Source organism: Patagioenas fasciata, chromosome 12 (assembly GCF_037038585.1).
Source record: "Patagioenas fasciata isolate bPatFas1 chromosome 12, bPatFas1.hap1, whole genome shotgun sequence".
NCBI lineage: Eukaryota > Metazoa > Chordata > Aves > Columbiformes > Columbidae > Patagioenas > Patagioenas fasciata.
In genome coordinates, this window is record NC_092531.1 from 10,459,021 (window position 1) to 10,483,296 (window position 24,276).

Below are 24,276 nucleotides of genomic sequence, written 5' to 3' on the forward strand. Positions count from 1 at the left end.
AATGAATACATGGGGAAACCTGCTATTAAAGATAATGGCTCTCCAAGTTACTTGCTCTGAACAGTTTTCATGACCCATGCACAAGAAAACGTGCTTATTTTAAAGTATATGCCCACAATTGCCCCTAGCTTAAGAAGGACATTTTAGCTTTCATCTTTCAACAGTAGCCCACTGTTTTGAATTATTTTTGCAATCAGTTATAATTTTCTATAGATAGATATTCATTATAGGGCACAAAATTGTTTTCCTGGGTGTGTGGTGTTGCTTTCAAAGGAAGATAAATTCATACATCTGCCATTGCCTCATGTATTTGAGAAAGTCACTTGAACCTCCTGTGTTTCAATTTCCTCATCTTTAAAATCAGGAAAGAACATTTTAGGGTCCTGTGAGGTTAAATTACTACTGTTTTGATAGGACATTGCTACTCACAGAGAATATTTTAGAAATTTGTAAAGAACTGGGCTTTGAAAGAAAGGATGGTTGACTCTCTGACCTTTAAATCATGCACATTAATCCCATAAACATCTTGTAAAGTAAGACACAGTATATACCAGCTTTGAGAAAGGAATTTCACTATGCAACTATAAGATACTAGTTAAAGGAGAGAAGAGTACAAAACAAACATCACAGAAACTTTCAATGATTAAAAAAAAATCCCATTTTAAACAACAGCACTGGGTGAAATTTAAAGATAGCAAAGATATCAAGCCTCAAACAAACAGCAGAAATACCAACAATTGATGCTTTTTAACTGATACATAGAGAAGGAAATTAAGAGAATACCAGTGTTTCATAGTTATAAGTTTTATTTTGGAAAATGTAAACGTCACTAACCATGCATACAAGTTAAGACGGTATCTTACAGTTGTTAATTTTAATTTTTCTTTTTTTTTTCCTTTCCTTTCTTATTGTTGTTGCATAGGACGTTATCACAATATATAATCTATGCAGTACAAAATACATAAAAAGTTACAGCAGAGCAAGAATAGATGAACATAAAACTGTACAACTGTAATACTTCAATGTAGTGATTTAAAGAGTTGAAAAGTGACCCACGGAAGCATTCATGTGATGCTGATAAAACTGTACGCGTGAAGATGACACCAGTAACATTATAGTTCACTAAAGCTGGAAGTATATCTGTAAACACACGCACACTTACTGGCACACACATCCTCTGTCACCCACATAGGCATGCACTCGTGAAAAAGCACGTGTGCACACAGACACGTCCTCCAGACTGCACAGAGACACAAGGAACTGCAGCTGTAACCAGAGATGAAACTCAACCACAAATCTCAAAAACTAGGTTCAAACTTTCCAAATGCAATGGCATGTGGATCTCGGATTTTGGTTCAGACTCATCACTGGTTATGATGAAATGGATACCTATTTTTGCTCGGTAGACATCCCTTCATTATTTGGTGTGTAGTATGTACACACAGTTGTGTATTTATGTCTATACACATGTACTACACAATATACACATATATACTTATTTTTATATATGTGCATATGCTTATATAAATCTGTATATATAGAAATATTTATAGATATATATATAAAACCTATACCAGTGGATGGGCTTTTGCATTCTGTATTCTGACTTATGGGGTAAACAAGTCTAATTCTGTTATGTTCTTCTGCCTAAGGCTATAGCTTTATCCCCAAAAGAGTTAAAAATACAAACGTTCATCATACCATTCACTGACATAGACTATATGTTAGCACCCAATGCACAAACAGATGGTGTAATGGAGTAAAAGAGCACCTGAAAGTCAGTTTGTAGGCATTGCCTGATTAAATCAGTAAATCAAATGGCAATGGAAAGGCAAGCTTTAAGTATGCCGAGTTCATTTTCCTTATTCTTTCTTCACAAACCATGTTCCCCAAAACAGCAATGCACTTCACACCGTGCAAATTCTAGAACTCATGGCAAAGAACTAGAGAAAAGCAGTTGTGAATGTGAATAGCTAGAAATGAGTAAGCTCCTCACACAGCCTTTTACTGCCTGGCTGCATGGAACATGGAAAGCACTGAATGTCTGGCTAGAAGGGAATAAGGTTTTAAAGGTGTACAGAGACTCTCATAGCTAAGTTACCAGAAGCGTTAATGCAGTAAAGAAGGTAGGATACATACAGGATACCTTAGGTATTACCATCAAACAGAGGCTTCTGATGACTTGTTATAAATATATATCTTTGCAGTTACGTAATGTAAACAGATACTATGCATATATTATAAAAGCAAGGAACGACTAATTCGCAGATATAAAAAACTCTCACAATAAAATCTAGCTGCCAGGAGTTTACCAGGACTGCTAAGAAGCAGGATGAAAACTGAATTTGTGTGTCCATTAATGCACTTCAGGCCTTTGCCATGGGTTGGGGTTAAAGGGCTTCTAAGAGCATCTTTAGAGTGGAGTGGTGGTAGTGAAGTGAGGATTTTTAACTTGCATGCTTTTACTATAGCAGTGCAGTTAAGCCTAACTCCTAGAGAAGCTGGAATTGTGGCTGGAGAAAAACAAACAAAGTTTCAGAGTGTTCTTAATATTTATAATAAAGCTTTTATTCTATTCTGAAATTAAGAGAAAATTAGGGCAATTTTGTAGATTGTGTGGGGATTCACCTCAAGAGATTGCATGGGGAAGGGAGGAGGCAGAAGGAGAGATGCATGCTGCTCTAGATGGACAACTGAAGACATCTGCACCTTGCCAGAGCAGCATTTCCTGAGCATGCAATGTTTGTTGCTATGCCAGGGAACTGGTTTAGGTTACACTGCTGGGTGAAACAACAAAAGGGTAAAAGTCTGAGGTTAGTTTGGATAAGCACCCAATTTCAAAACATAATAGGAGCTGTTCAGACTTCTCATATCTGTAAAACTCAGTAATCATGAGAATGGAGTCTTATGACTTTGCTGGTGCTTCTGCTTCTTTTCTAGCCTGTAGCAGATGCTAGAAAACACCAAACACTCTTTTCTGTATGAAAATATTAAGAGAAGTTTTGTTCACATTCAGTTTTGGAAACTACTAGTGGTTTGGGATTAATCATTTTATCCTAAAGCTATCATGTATTAAACATTTAATGGCGATATTTGAAACTCTAGCTAGGATTTTAAAACACAGTCATTTGACTGTCAGGCTAACGCACTCTGAGGTATTTACACCTAAGATGTAAAAAAAAAGTTTCTGTGCTGAATTTCAGAGAATGTTCTGAAGGTGTAGCTATGTTGCCTATACGTAGTCTGATAGCCATCTCATTAGGTGAACTGCCTGAACTGGAAATTTGACTTTGAACCAATTTGTTTTTTTTCTTCTTAACCTTGGAGAACTCTTAGCAATCTCTAGGAGTAATATATAATAAAATGCTTAGTTTACTGTTTAAGTTAAAGATTACATAGTTCTCATGTCACTCAGAATAGGTTGTCCCATAATCTCTATATCACATAATCTCAGTACTAATAAAACCTAGTGCGAATATTCTTTCTCCAGGCTATTCAAACAACTTGCTTGCCAATGCACCTACTGATTCAGGCTGAATTATTAAGCCCTAAATAAATGAGCTGGAGTGGTTTCTCCTTTGCTAAAGATCAAACGACGCTCTTCTTGGAAAAGATGATTTTTACAACAAACTGAACTTAGAACATGAAGCCAATGATTTTTGCTGATGCTTAGTTCTCCTCTTGATTCCGACCCTCAGCCCTGACCCCCATATCCCTCTATTAAGGTATATAACGATAAAGAGAAATGTGTTTATGACTTGTTTCGAAGTACGTGCACAGACATAGCTGACCTGTAGAATTCCTTTAGCTAGATATCTTAAATGCCTCTACTAACTACAGCACAAGAGCACTTTCAGCAGTCACAGAAATGATTGGAATGTGAATTCCTGTTACCTGAATTGTATCAAGTTGTTATCTTGGTTGTTGTGTATCTTGGTATATGAGATTTTAAAAAGAAAGAGGATATCTATGGAGGCAAACAGATCTGGTTTTTCCCTAACTCACAATGGTTAGGCAACTCATCACACAAACTCAATAATATTTGTGGTCTTGCAAAACAACCTTACAATGTTCTTTCATTTTCTGTGAAATGAAATAGTAGAATTGTGCCTCAGATGACTTCCAATTCAAAAGGGGAAAATTGTGATTTTTATAGCAGTGAAATCTGAAGGAAATGAACATGAAAAAATACTGAAATACCTGCATTTTGAACTGTCTTTAAGTATTTATCCATACAACTAACAGAATCCAGAGTATTAGGAATAATACAAATATTATGGAAGTACCCATGAAAATACTTGGAAAACTATATTAGCCTCACAGTTAACATACAGTACAACAAAAACTTGCAAAATGGAATCAATGCAAAGCAGCAAGTAAGATACAGGTTCATTTGAAATGTGAAGGCATTCACTTGATAGCAAAACGCAGGTTTGGCATAGTTTCTCTCCAACATAGTACAGTTAATTGCATGTATACCTTACATTTAAAACAAGAAAACCCAAAAAATTCCAGAATCAAAAGGACCTGAATTTATAATATGCACCGTCAGACCCAGCCAAACCAAGGAAAGTGTATTTGTTGCCAATGAGGTCTCCAGTACATCAAAATGCTTCTGGTCTTTTGCTGTATTTTCTACCATATAAAACATAAAAATCTACTTCCTAGTGCTCTACCTAGTGTCAGATTATTGAAAACTAGCCAAGACTCCTTTTTTGTTATTAAGCAGTTATTCAGAAATAAGAGCACCTTACTTTATGCTGGTATGTGTATTTTTGAGAAACTCATAGTAGTGCTGAGCTAAAATGACATTTTATTTTAAAACTTTAAAATGCATATTTTATTTTTCCAGTCAGAAGATATCTTATGATTTTTGCTTCCTTTTATCAGTGACCACAACTGTGATGCAACAGGAATACAGAAACTATGTCTTAGCTTTTTCTTGCTCAGTTACAGCTGTACAGTAAAGTACCTTTATAAAGGTTTTGGTGGGCATTGGTTCAGCTATGCTATTTCCATAGTTCATTGGGTTTTAAAAAAAAAACAGGGAAAAAAAGATTAAAGAAAACTGTTCAAGCCAGTGTGGTTTGATTTGAATATCCTGTTGGTCCCAAACTGACCAAGCAGTGCAGAGAGCTTAACAACTTGGAAAGAGTGACGACAGAATGTCTCAGAGATTCCATGCCACCCTGCAATAAAATGTTACCCAGTGTAAATATGTTTCCTTGTGATTTATGTTATTTACTTAAGGCATCTCGTTCAGATTTTTTTTCTCAGAATTTTATCTAGCATGAAACAAACAAGTTTATCATCCGCACAGAGATTTTTGCAATAGGAAGTTGGTTTTGGAGCCTCTTCAGCATGACGTGAAAAGACGGCTTGCTACCAAAAGCAGAGGGCAGCTTGAAGAAAGGCAAGATTCCTGTTCGGACGCTCCCCAATGTAGGTATTTAACCAGGAAAACACACAATGGAAGAGTCAGGTCCTATGTTCCAGTACTGGTTTGGGTTTTGTATTGTTTGTTTGGTTGGTTTTTTTTCCCCAGTGTGTGAAAGAATCTAACAAAAAGCTTCTGAGTGCAAATATATTTACAGAGTAAGGCTGCGGTTAGGGTGTGTCTTCATTGTAATTATTGTGTAATATAAATATCCATCCCTGAGAAAGGAGAAGGGGGACACAATCCAACAGAGTTGATTTGTAAATGTATGTATGCTCATGTTGTGCAATCTGGTCTTACAAAACTACTTGGACACCTGAGGTGAATTAAGTGGGGCTTTTTTCTTTTTTAAGATTTCCTCATTTTCTTATAAAGAATTATCAAGAGGATATGTAAATGGTTGCAAAATGTATGAAATATTGAGACAGCAGGAATCACTAAGTGGAACACGTATGTTTGTCTGTCCATGAGGTTAGAATAGCCACCGGAGTGGCTGGGTAAAGAAAATTTGACTGAAAATTGCAGTGGGAGGCAGCTATTTACTGATTTGGGAAAAAAAAAAAAAAAAAGGCGGGGAGGGGAACCGAGGAGGGGAAGCAACAGAGTTTTTAAAATGTGTGCAACACAAACAAAACTCCATGTTAGGTGTTAGAGGCAAAGTGCTGTCATCCAGTGCAGGTAGGTCTACGGGGAACTGGCGGGGCTGATTGTTGGACTTGAGGCATCTGAGCGGCTGTAGTCACTGACAGACCCTGTTCTTGAGCTGCTACCACTTCGCCTCTTGAGCATGCTTGGGTGGAAGTTGGCGTGGCGACGGGCATGCTTTGTCAGATGGTCGCTACGCATGAAGCGTTTCTCACAGAGAGGACAGCTGAACTTCTTTTCTCCAGTGTGAGTGCGGTAATGGCGGGCCAGCTCATCGGAGCGAGCAAACTTCTTGTTACATCCTTGCCAGCTGCATTCAAAAGGCCGTTCACCTGCAGGAAGCAAACGTGGCATGATTAGAAGGGATAGTAATGTCTTCCATGTTTTTTCATTTATTCAAATGTTAGATTTTAAAGATCAGGAGCAAGGTAGATGCCACTTGGCGCTAACTGGATGGAGCAGGTGTTACACTCTGCCAGAGAGGAGGCCACTGTGGTATTCCGACCCATTAGAAAGCACCGTAAATCAAACCAGTGGTACCTTATGTGATAACTAGATCTTCAGGGATGATGGGCTCCTGGATGTCACTTTTTATATCTCTCATAGTTCACTGGATTTTACTTCTGGACTTGGACATATCTGTATCTGTACTGAGCTCTATAGACTATTCATTTATTCTTCCAAGCTGTCCCTATGTCTGTCTGACTCAATGTTGCAGTTCAGAAGGTGTGATGTAGTCTCTCTCTTCAGCTATTTAAAAAAAAATTATGATGAAAATGCAAAACGGCAGTTTTGAGGCACTGGATGTGAGGCTCTCACCTTGTATTCTCCACAGCCATACCTGTGTTTTCTGCATTTGCTACAAGCTACTGTGGTTTCTCCTGCTCACTGCCTTGTGTCTCATTTAGAAGTGAGGCAGGGAGTCCTGTATTGCAGCTAGGTAAATGTACCACATTGAAGGTAGCAGCCTTCTATCAACAGCTAATGTAAAACTCCTGACCTATTATGCTTAAGGCAGGACCAGTGAGCTCAAAAAATGGTACCTTTTCTGCTGATTACTTAGCATGGCATCAGCTGCTGTTTTCTATGTCTAGGATTTGGTAGCCAACAGTAGGCGTGACAGTCCAGTTCCTAATGAGAGAAGAAGTTCTAGAGCAGGATTGTGTAAGATCTGTGTTATCCAGCACTAACAGGTGATGAAGGCATTTCACAACTTATTTCCCCCTTTCCTCACTGCACATCAGATCTGGATGAGAATGTTCAGGTTCCTACTCACCTGCTTGATTTGGTTTTGTTGATGATGGTAGTGATGATGTAAGTGCTGAGCCAAAAAAAAAGTGGCCTTTCTTCCACTATTTCTCTACTGTCTCCTGTTCTCCTCCTTCCTAGGAGATATTTTTTTCCCCTCGGTCCTCACTAGTCTTGATTTGATACCTTCTTGGTAGGTGCCTCTAAGTTCTTGGCTAAGTGGTTTTCCCCTGCACACACTTTCTGACAGCTGGCATCACTCTATAGTGATAGTAAGTTCTCTAGAGTGATTCTCGGCTTTACTGAGGTTTAGCAATACCTCCTTAAAGAAAAGTTGTATTGTGAGGAAATGCTGGATGCCTTGTGTGAAAATATCAGAGTCATTATTGTTCATAAAAAATTAGTACACAGTCTGGAACAAAGTTGCTGCAGGGTATTAATTAAGACAAGACCTAGCGGCTGCTCCAAAACCACACATGGAAATTCAGTCTGTCATCAGTCTCATCTCTCAAGCAGAAGGGATGTGGTTTTCTGTGCAGGTAAGTTATATAAATGTCCTTTTACCGGCAGTAAAGCAATCAACAGAATGAGAGATTATATGAATTGATTGCCTAATCTCATTAGGGAACATGCAACCACAGTACAACCTTCTTGCATAAGCAATAACCCATGGACATGTGATACTCAACAAAGAGCTTTCACCATTGAAGTTGCTGTACACAACACAATAGAGACTTTCAACTCCACCTTAGGCAATGCTGAAGTCGGAATTCTACCTTTATACAATAGCTACAGAATTTGATTCCATACATTAATGTGGAAATGTTATCAAATATCTTAGATATTGCAGGGAACATGTCAAGCATGTGAGTGTTTATATTGAAAGTCTTAAGGCCTAGGCAGCAGCAGTATTTTTGTGGATTATGAATATTACTAGCAGGTCTTAAAGAGAGGTAAGGCTCCAAAAGATAAAGATGCTTGAAAATAAAGGAATCAAAAAGTAGGTCAGGCTTCTTTACTCTTCAGAGAGGCAGGCAAGATATGCCTTGAAAAGTAAGGAATACTGTATTTTTTTTTTTTAAACTATTTCAAATAGGTTTGGATTTCCATGTTCCAGATCCCACTAAACTGTAACCTTTCTAGCTCCTCTGCCAGAGCATGACATCACATAACTTGTGTTTAGAGTTACACAAGGTGACAGAAAAACATCACATTCAAGAATCAAACTCAACTGATCGTGACTGAAAATTACACAAGAAAGAACAGTTTTGGCTTCTTCCTGAACTCCACCCAGTCCAAAGAAAACATATCTGTAAAAGCGCATTAAGAAACTTGCAGTGCTCCCTGAGTAGAAGTACGCGAGATATGCAGGTGTGCTGACACCTGAATTCATTCCAGTGGCGCAGACCCAACTACTTGTCGTGGTTTAACCCCAGATGACATTTTCAAGCATATGCCAAGGCCATGCAGTAATTTGTATCCTGGGAATTCCACAAGTGGCTGCAAAACCAGAAACAGTAAGCCAGAAACAATTTTCTGTGATCTTTAATCTGTTCTGCTGCTTCGCAAAACAGTATTGTATGTTGTTATGAAAACAGACAAGAAACCTGAACATGCCACTGTGTGCTATTTTTATATTTCTACTTTTTCATATACATAATTAAGGGTATATTTGGAAACACAGATCAGCAGGCTGGGTGGGGAGGATGAGGGGCAGACAGTTAAATAGAGATGTGACTGAAGCAGCTTTCCTCCAAGAGAGGAAATACTATCCTGGGGAAAAAACATTCAGCCAAGCAGACTGTTTCTTGAGACTGGCTGTTATTTAAAAAAAAAAAAAAGTCATCCTTCAATAGCACTTATACGTATTTATGAATATTTTAACTTATGCTATTCTCTTGTTTATAAACAGGAGCTTTTGTTTAATGAAAAAACAAGCCCTCAACCATTTGAGTGCAAGAGAGAGATTAATGTTTAACTTTGATGTTAGAGGAATGGTGGTTTCTTTATCAAGTATTTTTAAAGGGATCAAAAAATTCCAAAGGCTCACAATTCCAAGTTCCTATAAATTGAAACCAGTTAGTTTTAAATTAATGATTTGGGGAGTGACATTTCATAACCAAACAAGCCAAATGGAATCATATTTTTTGCATCCACTTTTGTGTGCCTCTCCAACAGCTTTTGAATGTCTCAGCTACCTTCAACCATATCTAACAGAGACAGTGAATTCAGTAATATTAAGCTTGACTAGTTCCAGGAAAATAAGGAAGTTTTAGTAATGTTCTCAGTGAAAAGAAACATTATAGGCTGAATTTGACAGTCACTAGACACCAGAAACCTAGTGTGGGAGTGTGGTATGAATGTCCAAATCCAAGAAAAGCTTCGGTCAGAGTTCACACGTTATTAGACACTGGGACACAAGACTCCTCCAAGCCCCTGGGACACACAGCAACAAGGAGCTCGGCTGGATTAGTACCTGCTGACAGAAGCAGGCCTGTTCCTGCTATTTCCATTATCTGTGATGTGGCCTTTTTTTTAGGAACTGGAATTCTCAGATTTCCAGCAGGCAAGGACTCAGGCATCAAGTACAACTCCATTTCAAAGTGTGGGCATCTTTATTTTAATCTTAACAAATCTAGTGATTACATTGATAAATTATTGGATCTTATGTTTACTGCATGCACAGGAAACTACTACTGAACTGGAGCTGCAACAGCTACCATAATATCCATTATTTCAATCCTCAGTTTATTTTCTGTACCTTAACATTTTCATTGAGTTATTTAGACATATATGAATATTTATCAAAAAGGGAATTTTCAGGCAGCAAGTTTACTTTTTAAGTGAATGTATGTTGCTGTTTGTTCTGAAAGTGTTCCCATCTGGGAGCACAGGTTCCACCATGGGACTTACCTATATAACCACAGCTAACTGTAGCAACTCAAATAGTATATGATGAACGTACATTCAGTTACTATAATGATAATAGCTACAATGCCAGGGAAATGTAAGTAGCGTTAAAATTCCTCCTCTAGCCTTAACCACAGTCAGGTCTGCCCAAAAATAAGTGATTTGGTATGTTCCACGCAGCTATCTGGTCCTTCTTAAAAATATTACCACTCACTTTCACTATAATGGAAACAATTTTTAATTTTTTTTTAACAGATTATGTTCAATCAGTTATATTCTAGGCTTTTATTTCAAACTTGTTCAGTAATGTCAGCCAGATCTTAGATCTCAGTTTATAATAATTTTAGCTACTTTACTGTATTTTTGTCAGCAATATTTGCTTCTCTTTTGTCAAGACAGAATAATTCTAGCCTTTTTTTCTTTTTTTTTTCCAATGACACTCAATCACATAATCTTTCTGTTGTCTAAAAAATGCATTCCATGGCTTTACTGAATCCCTTTTCAAACTGGGATGACCAAGCCTGAACTGCTCTGTCTGTGTGAGTTTCTATAGCTTAGCACTTTTAAAATATCCATGGTTTTTATCCTGTATTTTTGCACAATGAATTAAGAACCTGAAATTTGAACCTGTTATCTTTACCAAGTCATTTTTTGCCTACTGTGTTAACCCCTGTTTGACTTCTATTTAGTTCTCACTTTCTCTCTGCTGAAGTGCATCATTGTGTGTTCAGTACATTAAGCTCCGTGTTCCACTCCCAGCTAAAGCCTAGTTCCAGACCACTTCACACAAACAACCAGTAAGTAGCTGAAAGTTATGTTCCAGGATCTGGAAAATAAATCTTCAAGCAAATTGGCTTTAAAATGAAATGGCCATAAATTTAGTAAAAAGAAATACTGCTACATCTTTTGCTAAGGTTTTGATTGAAAGTGAAATAAAGGCTAGAGCTCTGTGGATAGCTTATTATTTGCTCAGTTGAAAAATTAAAAAAACTTTGAATTGCAGAAGAATTGAACAAAGCAGGAAGCCCATAGTAATTCTATTTTTGGTTGACCAAAATGTTTTACTTCTTTTGGGGTGTTTTTTTGTAACACTCTTTTTTAATTCCTTTAGCTATGGGGGCAATTTTCAACACAATGATGATGTTAATCTCAGATTAATCAACAAAACACACTATCACAACTTTTCTAAAATAAAAGACATCAACCTAAGCTATTTGCTGAATTTAACTGACATACATATCTGTTTATCAGAAAAGACCAGCCATCAGTGAACAATTGCTCACCAAAAATATAGTTTCTATAGTTCTTGCTAATAAAGAAATGCAGTTATTATTATTGTCCACTTACATTTCTTGGTAGCTTTCCCTCCTTGAGGATTAAATGCCTGATATTTTTATTAGGTGAGTAACTGAAGATCTGATCTTCTAAGGGAACAATTTCATATGTGTTTTCAACTCCCACCAGATTTCCCCACGTTTTTACCACAGGGATTTTCAAAGACAGCCAACAAGGGTAAGGACCATGAAATTCTATTCTCCCCTTCACAGAGAAATCTTGGAATAGATTTCAGATCTGTGCTAAGAGTGTGACTGAGAATATGCCTCTCTAGCATTGCAATATGGCCCAAGGAGTCTTAGGTGATTCCCTACAGCATCTTAAGTACAAGAATGAGAATTGTATGTTTTCTTCTCTCTAGTTACGTTTACATTGTAGTCTCTCTCTCTCTGCTAGAAAGTACTCAAAAATTTGAGAAATTCTCTCCCATCAATTTAAGACCATAAAACTTCTTAAAAAACCCTTCAGGAATTCAACCATTTGAAATTCACATTCGTGTCTGTAGACCTGGGCACCGAAGAGTCTGATGCTACTTGTTTTATTGCATCTTTGTACTAAGATGCACAACGTTGGTCATTGCTAATATTAGGCTTTCTCCTCTGCAGTTTGTTACTTCCTGGTTTCTGAAGAGTGCTCACTTTATCTCTTCTCCTTTCGTTACACAACCCCTCCCTGTCCTGTATGTTCCTTCCTCTTTTGAAACTACAGCAGATCTGTTGCACTAGGCCAGGGGCTTCTGAAGCTCTGAAGTCAATTATACAGACTACATCAAAACTGGGACTATATAAACATAGTTACATTTGTGTGTGTTAAATATGTTAAAGAGTTTTTTCTTTTGAAACACAGATAGAAAATCGCTAAGGTGAGTTTAGCCTTCAAAATTCCTTCCTTTTATGATGGGGTCTAGATATATAGAGACAAATTTTTGAAATACATGCTCCCTATTAGAATTAACAGGAGTATTTGAAGCTACTTTAGCAAAGATACCGAATTAGCTGAATAAATCATTGAACCAAAGGCACTTTTATAACTTTCTGAATAATTAATTAACGTGGTCATGTGCTTACCACTTGGGTAAGAATGTGTGTATATGATGATTCAATTTCATGCATCAGTAGAATCCAGTGGAATAAAAAAGCCAGCAGAAAGACAACTCTGAAACTAAAGGCTAACAAACTGAAAGTGAGGGAACAAGAGATAAGTGTAATTTGTAAACCACTCCTATGGCTTAGAGAGTCCTCATCATTTTTCTAACCAAGGGTCACAGGCTATCTGCAACTACGAGCAAAATGAAGGGAATTCATTCAGTGAAGAAGGATCAGGGCATCCTTGTCTTGGTGTCCTCCCTAGCTTCCCATCACAAAACTGTTTCTAGCCATGACAAGAATAAACAATATTCTTGTTGGTATCCAAAACACTGAAATTTAGCAAAACAGCTCTAAATAATATCTGTATATGAATGCTGCTGAAATTCCATGAAAATATCTAATGCATTATACCTGATTCTCTTTTCTCTTCTTTGTACAAGTGATATCATTGAATATGCTAATCATCAGCAATTAATGCATTGCTTTCTATAGTCAGCGCCGTGTTGTGTTTGAGGTTGTAGATAAGGTTAGTTGCAAAGCAGAGAGGAAATACATGGCAGTGAAGTGTGGTGTCAGACAAACGTCACCATTCCAGTCATCTTTTTCTCACTAGTCTGAAATGTGACATAGTTAAAAGGAACAGGAGAAAACCAGAGAAGAGAGAGACAAGAGGAAAGGGCTTGCAGGTGAAATTCTGTGGCCTTACAGTGAAGTCAGCCCATGTGGTTGCAAAGTATGCCCCTGTCCACTTCTAGAACTATGCATCATAGCAGTCTCGGTGAAAACTCTCCTGGAACAAATACTGTTAAGTTTAAATGAGGAACTCAATATCACTTGTACCATTTATACTGTGTCTTTAGTATGTATTGATTAGCTGCTGTAAATGCCACTTGGCTTCATAGCTCTTACAGGAGAGATGAAGGAAGAATCCTCTCTAGCCTACATCAGTGAACAGCTAGAACACAAATCTTCCATTTCCTGACCCTATGTAGTGCTTAGGTTGGACACTTGAAGGCCAGGATGCCTCACTGAGCTGGACATTTGGTGTGGTGTTTTCTTCTTCACTTTTTGTGATGTTTTTACCAAAGTGTTTCCCCGGAGTTACTGATCATATACAAATGCAGTAAGAGCATTATTTTCCAATGTAAATTTGCTCATTAATACCTTGGGTTAGCCATGCCAGGGAAGAAAGAGACGCACATGTATGTTTTCTCTTCACACAAGTATAATAAGCATGGAAGATGTTTCCTGTGTCTCAGAGGGCAAGTGAAGTTTTCTTTTTATGGCTAGAAAAGACAATGCACAACTCCATGGTAGTATCTGTGTTAGTGCTAGATCTTCTAGATAGCCTTGTCAAAAACTATATATGCAGTGACTCTTTTCTGTCTTATTTGCTGTAGTCTTGCTATGTGACTGCACTGATAGCATGTAAAGTTTAAATGCGCTATCAGTACAGCAATACCTCTTAGTCTCCAAAATTGTGAGTAATAAAAAGTTCAGTTATCTCTGACAAAGGTAGGAATCCGTCAACCAGAAAAACAGTAATGCTACACAATTACATGAGATGGTGTTTACCATGTATGCAATTTCAGAGCTAAGGTATAAATCTCCTTACAGTTCTATATGGATTTATTATTGTTATCTAATGCTGCTCTTATTTTTAAAGCTTAACGTTCACCATTTCACTCTCTTTCCCAAAAGTTTTGACGCACAACCAAAATGGAGACCTCCCATCTTAAAAAAGAGGAACATCTGAGCCATTAGGATACCCTTGAGGTCAGAAACTTAACCTACCTAGCAGGGACAACTTCCATGTCTAGGTGAGTGTGTAGACTGGGCCCCACAGGAATAACTTCCATCGATCCTGCTTCCATTAAGTGCAGTGCCTTTGTTTACATGGACCTTTGCCACCTCCTAATGTAAACCTAGCAATTTTTCCTTTTGCTGCTGGAATCTATGAGTAAACAATGCTCTTTTACTGAGTACCAATGACAGGCCTAACTCTTGAAAAATGAAAGGCAACAGCCTCAGTGTCAAAGAGCTTATATTTTAATGCAAACTAAATGTTGGGTTTTCTGTCAATGTTTGGCACCTGCAATTGCTGTATGTAATTTCTGTTCAGTAAGCCTAAAACTCTTACTGGGCCTCCCTATCTCTGAGGCATTAAATCCTAGACTAGTTCTCAGTAAAACAGCTGAAATGCCACTATCTAAAAGAGCAGTAACTTCCACTTGATTTTGTCTCTCCTGTGGCTTGTTCCAAGAATGGAGATCAATAGCTGACCCTTTGACTTCACACTTAAATGCAAGATAATTAAATGTGTTACATTGAGATGATGAAGTGATGAATTCTGGGGAGAGGAATATGTGTCTTAGCTTTGTGTCATTTACAAACCATACTGAATTATCAGGCTCTTTGCAAAGAAGGGGACTCCGGAGCTTAATACAGTAGCCCTTCTATAACTATTACTCTAATTTGTTCTACTCAGATCTATGAATGCAAGAAAGGAAGATCATCATTAAAACCTTTATTGTGAATAGTAAGTAAATGAAAGAAACACTGTAAATAGAGCCTCTAAACACATCTGGGTGTTACTGAATGACAAAACTAAAAGATGGGGGATTTTTTCTTTTTCCATTGTCAATTATACTTTTTAATAAATATATCTCAAAAAAATACTGGGGTTGCAAAACCAAAAAATCTAAGTGCTAATCAGCAAATCTGACCTCTTGCATCACTCCAGCAAAGGAATTTCAGCCTAGAATTCCTGCCTTGAGCCAAAAACTTGTTGTTTAAGGGGTTTTCTTCATTCCTTGCGTACAAAGCTTGTGTCATCAGGTAGGTCAGAGAAGTCTGGCCTCTTAAAAACTAACAGACTAACATCAGTGAAGATATATGAGATTTTGTTTTTCTTTTTCTGTCATGTTGATGAGCCAATTCAAACCTTTTAAAGTGAAAAGGGATTAGGGAAGGGCTCTCCAAATGTACGTAATAACGAACACAGTGTTTTTAACAAATGTGTCCAGTTAAAACTTGAAAAGGAAAATAATAATATAGACCTTGATGAATATATATGCTGGACTGAGATCATGTTTAGTCATTTGCAGTCTCATGTTACTTCTGTTCTAGCATGCTAGCACGCTCATTTATTGTCTGCTATAAGCTGATGATTTCAGCTGCATCACTCACCCTCTGTTAGAGCAAATAAAGTGATTAATGAAAATGTTATGCAGACAGCAACTGAAGCCAAGAAATAAAACTCCCCAGACTTGATTCTCCCTCCTCCAGGAGGGAAAAAAATCTTAACCATAGCTGGCATAAGTGAATCAAATGCATCTACAGGGAATGTATAGTTAAGGTACCAAGAGAAACACAAGGTTTCCATTACAAACTGCTGTCTGGATCTTTCCTGTGCCACCTCAGAATTGCTCACTCTGTTACCCAGCCCACTCTGCAGACTCCAACCAGCTCCAGATCAGACATCTGTTAGCAGCTCCATGGGAGCTCTAAACAGTATTATGCTCCTTGGCATCCCGCCTTTCTCCAGCCCACTCTTACAGTGGAAAAAAAGATGCCATGCTTACTATAGAACACTTCCCTCTCTTCTTCAATCTGTGCTACCTTTTATTGAAACCTAGGATTACATCCCGACAGAGCTGACAGCCTGTCAAGCCATTCATTCCCAATCGTGTGGTCTGTACACAGAAAATTACACGCATAGCAGAATTAACCAGTAGGTATACATGGGTCGAATGGCAGGAACCAAAAATGCAACATAGTGACTTCTGAATGTCATAACCGCTGCTTTGGAGATTCCCTTGCAAACCTATATCCACGGATAACTGTGCTCCTTTTTTGATCAATGTGATGACCTCAGCCTTTAATGTGGGACACAGGTTATTCCTTGCTCTTCTACCAACCCAAGGGTCTCCTCTCTCTACCTGAAAATTCTGTTATCTAGTCCTTGTTGGAAAATTCTGGTTAGCTTACTTAGGTGGTCTTGAGTTTTAATTTATCTGAGTTCTGATCACTGTGGGTGGTAGGAACTTAAAAGTTAGTTCAAACCTAAAATCCTGAACCCGAATATGCTTATATTGCAATGATGTTTGAAATCAAACTGTAACATCACAAACCAGCCCTGTCTGTATGATGAACACAGAAACAACCTCTGTAGTGGTTTAGACTGCTTTCTCACAAAAAATTTTTGTGGTGGCTTTCATAAAAAATTGCATGGTAATGTTCCTCATCTCTGGTATGACAATTTAAACGTTTTAAGTGGGAGAGCAATTAAATAGGTAATGACAAATTATATTGATCTGGTGTGTATTGTGGGTGAATTAATAATGAAATTGTGAAGCTTTGGCTCCATGAGCTTTACCCAATACTTGTGTGAATAACTGCAAAGAAGGAATCCTATAGCCCCATGAATCAGTCTTTTCTCTGTTGACATATCAACCAATTTTTTTATTATTCTACTAAAAACAGAAAAGCGTCTGTAAAGGCAAGTCTTATCAAATTAATGAAGGGTTGTCCTGCTATGCAATATAAAATACTACAGGATTATTAATCTAAACTGAAATCTGTACTTCATTTATCTGAATTCTGGAAGATGTACAATGTCATCTGCTTTCAACTGAAGTCCACGTACTTTGGCATGAATAGACATTGCAGGTAAGTTACGACATTTTATGTGCACAGCATCTACCAGGATTTGGGGACAGGATGAGATTTCATTTTGCTAGAAGCCAAGCAAACAGAAGTTAGTGAAGCTGCCTTTGGCCTGTAACTGTGAAATGTTTCTTTGCGAACTTTTCAACTGTTTAATCAACAACCTCACAGTAACACAGCATGCATGAAACATGGGACTTCAGCATTTATGAGTACAGCTAAAGCTGTAAAGCTCAGTGAAAAAGCTGATACTGAGAGTTTATTGCAACTGTATGAAGGAAGGAGTGGGAATTTCCTTTTATTCTCATTCTGAATGGATTGTTGTGCCAGAGAGCAAGGCGGTGCTGAAGTAGTTTATAAGCAGCATCAGCCCATGACCATACAGGGCACCCAGCTTCAGGGAAGGGGCAGCTCTGCAAGGTAGTTTTATGGGTTAGGAATCAAATAGTAAGTCTATTGCTTGACACCAGGCAGCTACCATTCAAGGTATGTATAAACCCATTGCATACACTTCAGAAAATCTTCTGCGTAGATTGTAAAGCCACACTTCCTGTTTAGACCAGGATTCAGGTTTTTGTTTTTTAATAAAGGAATCTGATTCTATGATAACAGATATTCTAATACACTCACTGTTAAAGCAGGTCAGCTTTTTAGAAAAGATAATATTTGCAGTTGAACAGTCAACTCTTGGAAGTCTCAACTGTTCTATTCTGACAATACCTTCCCCATTTATTTTGCATCTCCCCATCTAGCAGTCTCCTTCAACCACAGCTGTATGGAAAGAAAAAACCAGCATCAGTTACCTGGCCTTTTCTAGTTTCATCTTGTTTTCCAGTCTTTACTATGTGTTAGTGCTTTAAAACTACAAATGTGTGTAAGCACACACACATCTATGCCTCATTCTCATATATAAGCAGAAAATAAATTGCAGAAGGTTTTCAACAATTATCACTGATCAGGCTGTCTTTTAATTTTGGCTGTTTAATGTTTTAATCACTGGAATTAACCCGTAGGGATAAACAGGCAGTTCTCTGAAAAATCAGGCTCCTATCCAATGTCACAAATAATTTCTGAGAGCATGTGTTATCACCTTGGTCATATTCTATACAAAATAGAAAGAAATGGCTATTAATGGGATGTTGCAATGAAATTCCCTTAGCATTCCTCATTTCACAGACTTGCCAAGTAACTCCTCACTAAGCCTGCAAGACTTCATGCATCAACAAGTCACATGGAGGGGGGTACATCATGTGACAGGAGAGAAGGCTGTTTTATTAGACTGCAAAGAGGAGCACTGCTGCTAATGCACCATTTCGCTGAGCATTGACACCCACAGTATAGCACACCCTATACGCAGCTTAGCTTCCACTATCTCTCCATGTTTTACAATAATTTTGTAGGATAGCAGGTTGCAGGGTCACTAGGGAGACTGGCCTCACCAGCTGTGTGTGACGTGTGGGGTCATGGCGTAGGAGAGAGGCCGTGGTGAGTGCTGGAAATGAATGAATGAACTATGTGATTGCAGAGGAGTACAAGTGAGGAGACAGTCATCTGAGTGTGACTCTGGATATGAAACATAACTGAAAAGCTAAGATCTTAAATAGAACATGGACATATTTCAAAGACAGCTTTGTTGAGGGCATCTTGGTATATATAACTTTGAAAACACCGCTACGACTGAGGCAACTATCTCATCATACAGAAATCAACTGGATTCCTTTTGTTCATAAGAAAAATACTACTTTCAATACTTCCCTGTTTCAAAATAGTAAAGGTGTTCCTTTCAATACTACTTTGATTTTTACCAAATTATATACAAGAATGGCCTCTTTATCAACTAGACCTCTGTTTTGCCTTGCATGCCATGCTCATGTCTTAATTGCTTGCCTTAACTGGTTTTAACTCTAGACTGTTCCATAATGTCTAACTACAGAATGTGGTTTATACATTTGAATTATGCTAGAAGGGCTGCCCAGCAGCCACCATTTTCTCTATAAGCACCTGAAAAGCCTCGTGATGTTTTACTGTGAGTGATTCCTTAGCAGAGATTCTGAATTGTATAGGTCATACTTATCATGTAAAAATGCAGTTGCTGTAAAGGTAGACAAGCTCTAGTAGAAAGATCCCTGTTACTTACCAAAACATAAATTACTAGTGCCTGAGGCACATTTATTCATGCTCTGCTCTGCTTCATTTAGGAAGTGAGCAGGTCTACTCTCTAATAGGCCTGCTTTTTTGGGTGAGGAGAGGAAACCTGCTGGCCTTTCTGCCTTTTTGAGATGGTGCACCTGTTTCTTGCTTATGCAGGAAATTAGTTGACCACATTTTGTATGCCCAAATCAGAGGGGTTAATGAAATACTCAGCAATATACAGGATTTTACTGTGGCCAAAGACTTTTCAGAAGCTTCCTGTGATGGAAAAGTTCTGTGAAATATAATAGGAAATGCACATTATTTTAAAATAAAAATTCGAAAAGATATCCCTGCCATTTAAGTCTGCAGGCTAGCTCTAAAACCTTATGCAGGGGACATAATTTTTACTTTGAAAAATACTATAGAACTTCCCAGCTGTTCTTGGGTCCATTTGGATTCTTAGTCAATTTAGTCCTAAGTCTGGGAACTACAAAACCATTTGAACCTGACTTCTTTTGCAGTGTGCAGAGCTGCAAGGCTCATAAACTTGAGTAATCAGGAGGTTCTGTTACAACAGACTGACTAAATAAAAGCAAACAGGAATTGCAGCTTCATGAGCTGTGTTGTATCCTGAATTAGCTTTGGGGGATTGAGATGATCCAACTACTACTGTTGCAACTTGCCAGTGCCAAACAGGACACATTATTATTCCTACAAAAGACATGATGCACAAAGTACTTTGACCTCGAATGTCACTCATTTATTTGAAACCTGTTTCTACTTCTTTTTAAAAAGAAAAGATTTTACAGCTCAAATTCTGGATTGTTACTCTTTGTGAATACAGGACAAGAGAAAATCTTAGGAAAAATGATACATCACACAACCACTGCACACAAATGGGTATGTGTATACTATTTTTTGCAGAAGATACATAACCTCAGCACTGTAAAGCTGTATACACAGAGCTGCCTGCATGCTCATAGATGCGCATCTGTAAATCCCCTTTCAGAGTAACCCCTTGGTTCTATTACTTGAGGCTGTAAATGCTGTTAAGAGAATAAATTCACCACTCTGGGAGAGGTGGCTAGGGCTTGTTCCCATGCTTTAATAGATGGGGGAAAGAACTAGACACAAGGAACATCCACACAGAAACTAACACAGAAGCTGGACAGATTAGAGTTGATTACTCACTGACTACTGATGAGTCAGTGGAGTTCTGTACAGAAGGTACAGAAGGAGCTGCAACTGTGTCTTATAATCAGAAGAGTCAAACACAAGCTTGACTTAGGACTTTTTTTTTTTTATTAGATAATAAAAAAAACAAAGGTAGTCTGACTGAAAAACAGTTGTGCAATGGGAGTTAATTGCTGTTCTTATTGTATTTGTCCTTGAAACTGCCATGAACATACTCATATGAAAAGTGTGCTAGCATAATCACTTCTGCATAAAGGGAATACCACAGAACTTGCAGAGCACCCATGAGAATGTTACAGACTCTTTACCGTTACTTGGGCAAGAAAATGGTTCCATAGTAACTTGGATTTCTTTGCAAGTAAGTGGAGCTCATTTCCTCCACTGCATTCAAGGAGAAAAACTATCAAGTGTATCAATCATATCAGTTCCTTGCTTTACTGCAAGAAATTAGTCTAAACATTTAAGCAACAATTTTAATGTAAACACCAGAAAAACACACCTTATACCAAATGAGTCTTAGTCTCTTGCAAACAACAGTCATCATACCTAGTTTATGGTGTATATGTATAACACAGAAATGTAATCCAGAAACTTGGAAACATTCAAGGGTACACTATACACAAAACCAGAGTTGGCTCATGGAAAGAAGCTTTAAGCAAACATGCTCAGAAGTTCAGCACAGGTGTCATATGCTTTTCCAAAACAATTAGCCTGTAACTTGCCCACAGCACTAGACTTAGCAGCACAAAGCAGGCTATTGATGATACATCCTGAGAAAGTACAGCTGTTTTCCCAAGAACTCATCACAAAAGCAAAGCACCAGCCAGATAGCGTTCTCAGACCTTTTTCATAACCTATTACATTCTTTGTGACAAAAAATTAAATTTTAGTAATTTTTGCCTTAGTTACAAAAAAATAATATAGTGGTTTGTATATTCAAAAGGGAGTAGTCTATCGCATATAAAAATTGAATTATGTTCCTCTAAACAGTCTATAAGAACACCAATCGACATAAGGACAAATGAAGAGAAGGATTGTTTCACTGAAAAGTTTGGTGTTAGACTGACAGGTGGGAAAGTACTCAAATCTTTATTATTATTCTATTAAATTATAGGGAAAAGGCAGTATAGAGTCAAAGATGTAGGTTTAAAATAGTGTATTATTACAGAAATTATTTTGGTTTAGTAAGGTCAGCGATATTGTTTTCTCCAGAGGCAACTCTACTTAAAAATATCACATGCAGAAATGCAGAGAAAACAGGTGAGTTCTACATGGGTTTTCACCATTAAGCAATGTTAGCAAAAAAGTCTTTAAAAATTAATAGCCCTTCATCATCTAGGATCCTGTGGTGTGAATCAGTAGAGAGCTTACACTTGGAGAGAAAATATGTTTGCTTAGTCTACACTGCTTACCAGAAACATTCATCAATTCCATACACTGAAACCAGGGTAAGAAAGAGAATTACAATTAAAAACAAACAAACAAAACTTCCTCTTTGGGGACTGCCTGAAACTTTGCTTAGAAGATTCTGGTGCTGAACATTTCTACTTTGACAAGCAGTGTTTAAAACCTGCTTCTCATTGCAGCTTTGTCTCTGCATTATATAATGAGAGTTTCATAAATTATCACCTTATACAGTATAAGGTGTCTGACAATCATGTTCCTAAACACATTTCATCTGTACTTTTCCCAGCTGCAGAAATCTGGGACAAGGTCCATGGTAAAGCATTTGTGCCAGCTCTTGTACAATGTTTGCTTACTTCAGTGAGCACAGCAAAGATGATATTGTAACCTGCCCAACCATGTCATCCTCTGAAAGCTACCCGTAAGACTTGTTAATTAAAATATCTCCCCAGAAGTTAGGCTTTCACATTTAAACTCCATACTCCAACAGATGCTGCTTTAGATCATGTCTGATTTGGTCAATGAGATGGTGCCATTAATGATACTGTCCCCCAGAATGAAAGGAGATACCAACACAGCAAAACTCACTTAAGCTGGAAGGAAAATGTAGAAAAATGGTGAAAGAGTCTATCAGCATGGATAATTACTCTGGTCTTGTGTGATACTTGAACTTACTTGCAGATGAGATGTTAAGAAAGGCATAGAATATAACTGTAGTAGAATGAATCGTGAGTGCTGTTGTGTTCCCACAACATTCAGCTACACTCCCACTCATACATCTGTGCTTCTACAGGTCTTTCATCATCATTATCAGGATTACAGAGGAGCTGTGATACATGTGTACAGTTTCCTTTAACCGTTTTAAACAGATTTTTATGGTGTAAATATCACAATTCTCTTCAGTTCTCTGGACTTGATAAGTGTGCAGATTATGTGGGATCTATATCATAGATGAAACTGACTGGAAAGTGATGGGACTGAATACCATAGATAGATGCCAAACCTCTAACATATCTTCAGTAGCATCTGTTAAAACTCGCTGTTATGAATCAAGACATTTTTCCTCTTAAAGGTACTGTTTCAGGCCCTCTACAAGCTCTGGCAGCCATCATACCTGTCTGCCATTTGAAATCTTGTATTTTCAACAGTATCAGCTACTCTTGCAGAGCAGGAAAGAGCTGGAGATAGTGAAGAAGAGGAAGAATCCTCCCTCCAGGCAGCATGTCCCAGTATTTGAGCAATGCTGAGTTAATCTACCTGTCTAATCTGCAGCCCTATTCCTCCTTCAAAGCCTCATCAGCACATGAAGGAGGGACAGAATCAGAGTTAGGGTTCACCATAAGTGATCTTTAACTCTGTGCAAAAGCATTTTTATGTATATTATCAACACATATATTACTATATGTGCAGGTGGTGGGCAGAGGAAGTGCTTTCCAAATGAAACACAAAATTCTGTGCTTAAATAAATAAATAAATAAATGTTCATTATTAGGACAGTGACAGATTTTTTTTAAGACAAGGTATAGGTGATTAGCTCGAGATAGTCTTGTCTTTCATATCAAAGAGTTTAAAGGAAAACTGATTCTACTAAATCCACACCATAGCATCTGTGAAACCCATGGTATAGAATTACTTTATGCCATGACCAAATTTTACATCTTTTCAGCCATTTGTTGAAAAAATGAGCTTTTAAATCCATTTCTTACAGGTGTATTTATGCTAATAATAGTATGTAGGGGCATCTATAAATTCCAAAGCATTTGCTTTTCTGGTTGCTCATAATGTTGCTTATATATTTCTATTTCAGTTCGAATTCGGTTGTTGCCAATCTGAGAAAGACTATATCTAAAATCTTAGTGAGAAGAATTCAGTTGTTTCGAAGAATGATGGAAGTTGGAGTAATGGAAGCTGCAAATACTGTACATCTCTGCACAAAGCGGGGAAAATGTATCAGTGAGAATCTTGACGGAGATGTAAACCTTTGGGGTATCTAAGAAATTCAGTTTTGGTTTGGCCATGTTCTTTGCGAATATACCCTGGATTTATTATACAATAAGACTAGCCATCTGCCAGCATTCTATTGGCACTGCTTGTATGGACATGTATAAACCAAATGGAAATTTCCATTGACTTAGAGGGGCTCTCAGTGCTCTATTAGACTCTCACATGGACGCGTAAGAAAGCTGCATACACTTCACATTGATTTTGGAAAAT

General features: G+C 37.7%; 1 protein-coding gene across 2 annotated transcripts in view; it reads right to left on the reverse strand.

Annotated features, from left to right (window-relative positions):
• Nucleotides 1–788: 788 nt before the first annotated feature.
• KLF13 (KLF transcription factor 13) overlaps nucleotides 789–24,276 on the reverse strand; it is a 34,754-nt gene continuing 11,266 nt past the window's right edge. For both annotated transcript variants that reach the window (XM_065847614.2, XM_065847615.2), the window contains one exon: nucleotides 789–6,414. In XM_065847614.2, coding sequence (XP_065703686.1) covers nucleotides 6,122–6,414 — 293 coding nt within the window. In that variant the 3' untranslated portion in view covers nucleotides 789–6,121. The remainder of the gene's footprint in view (nucleotides 6,415–24,276) is intronic.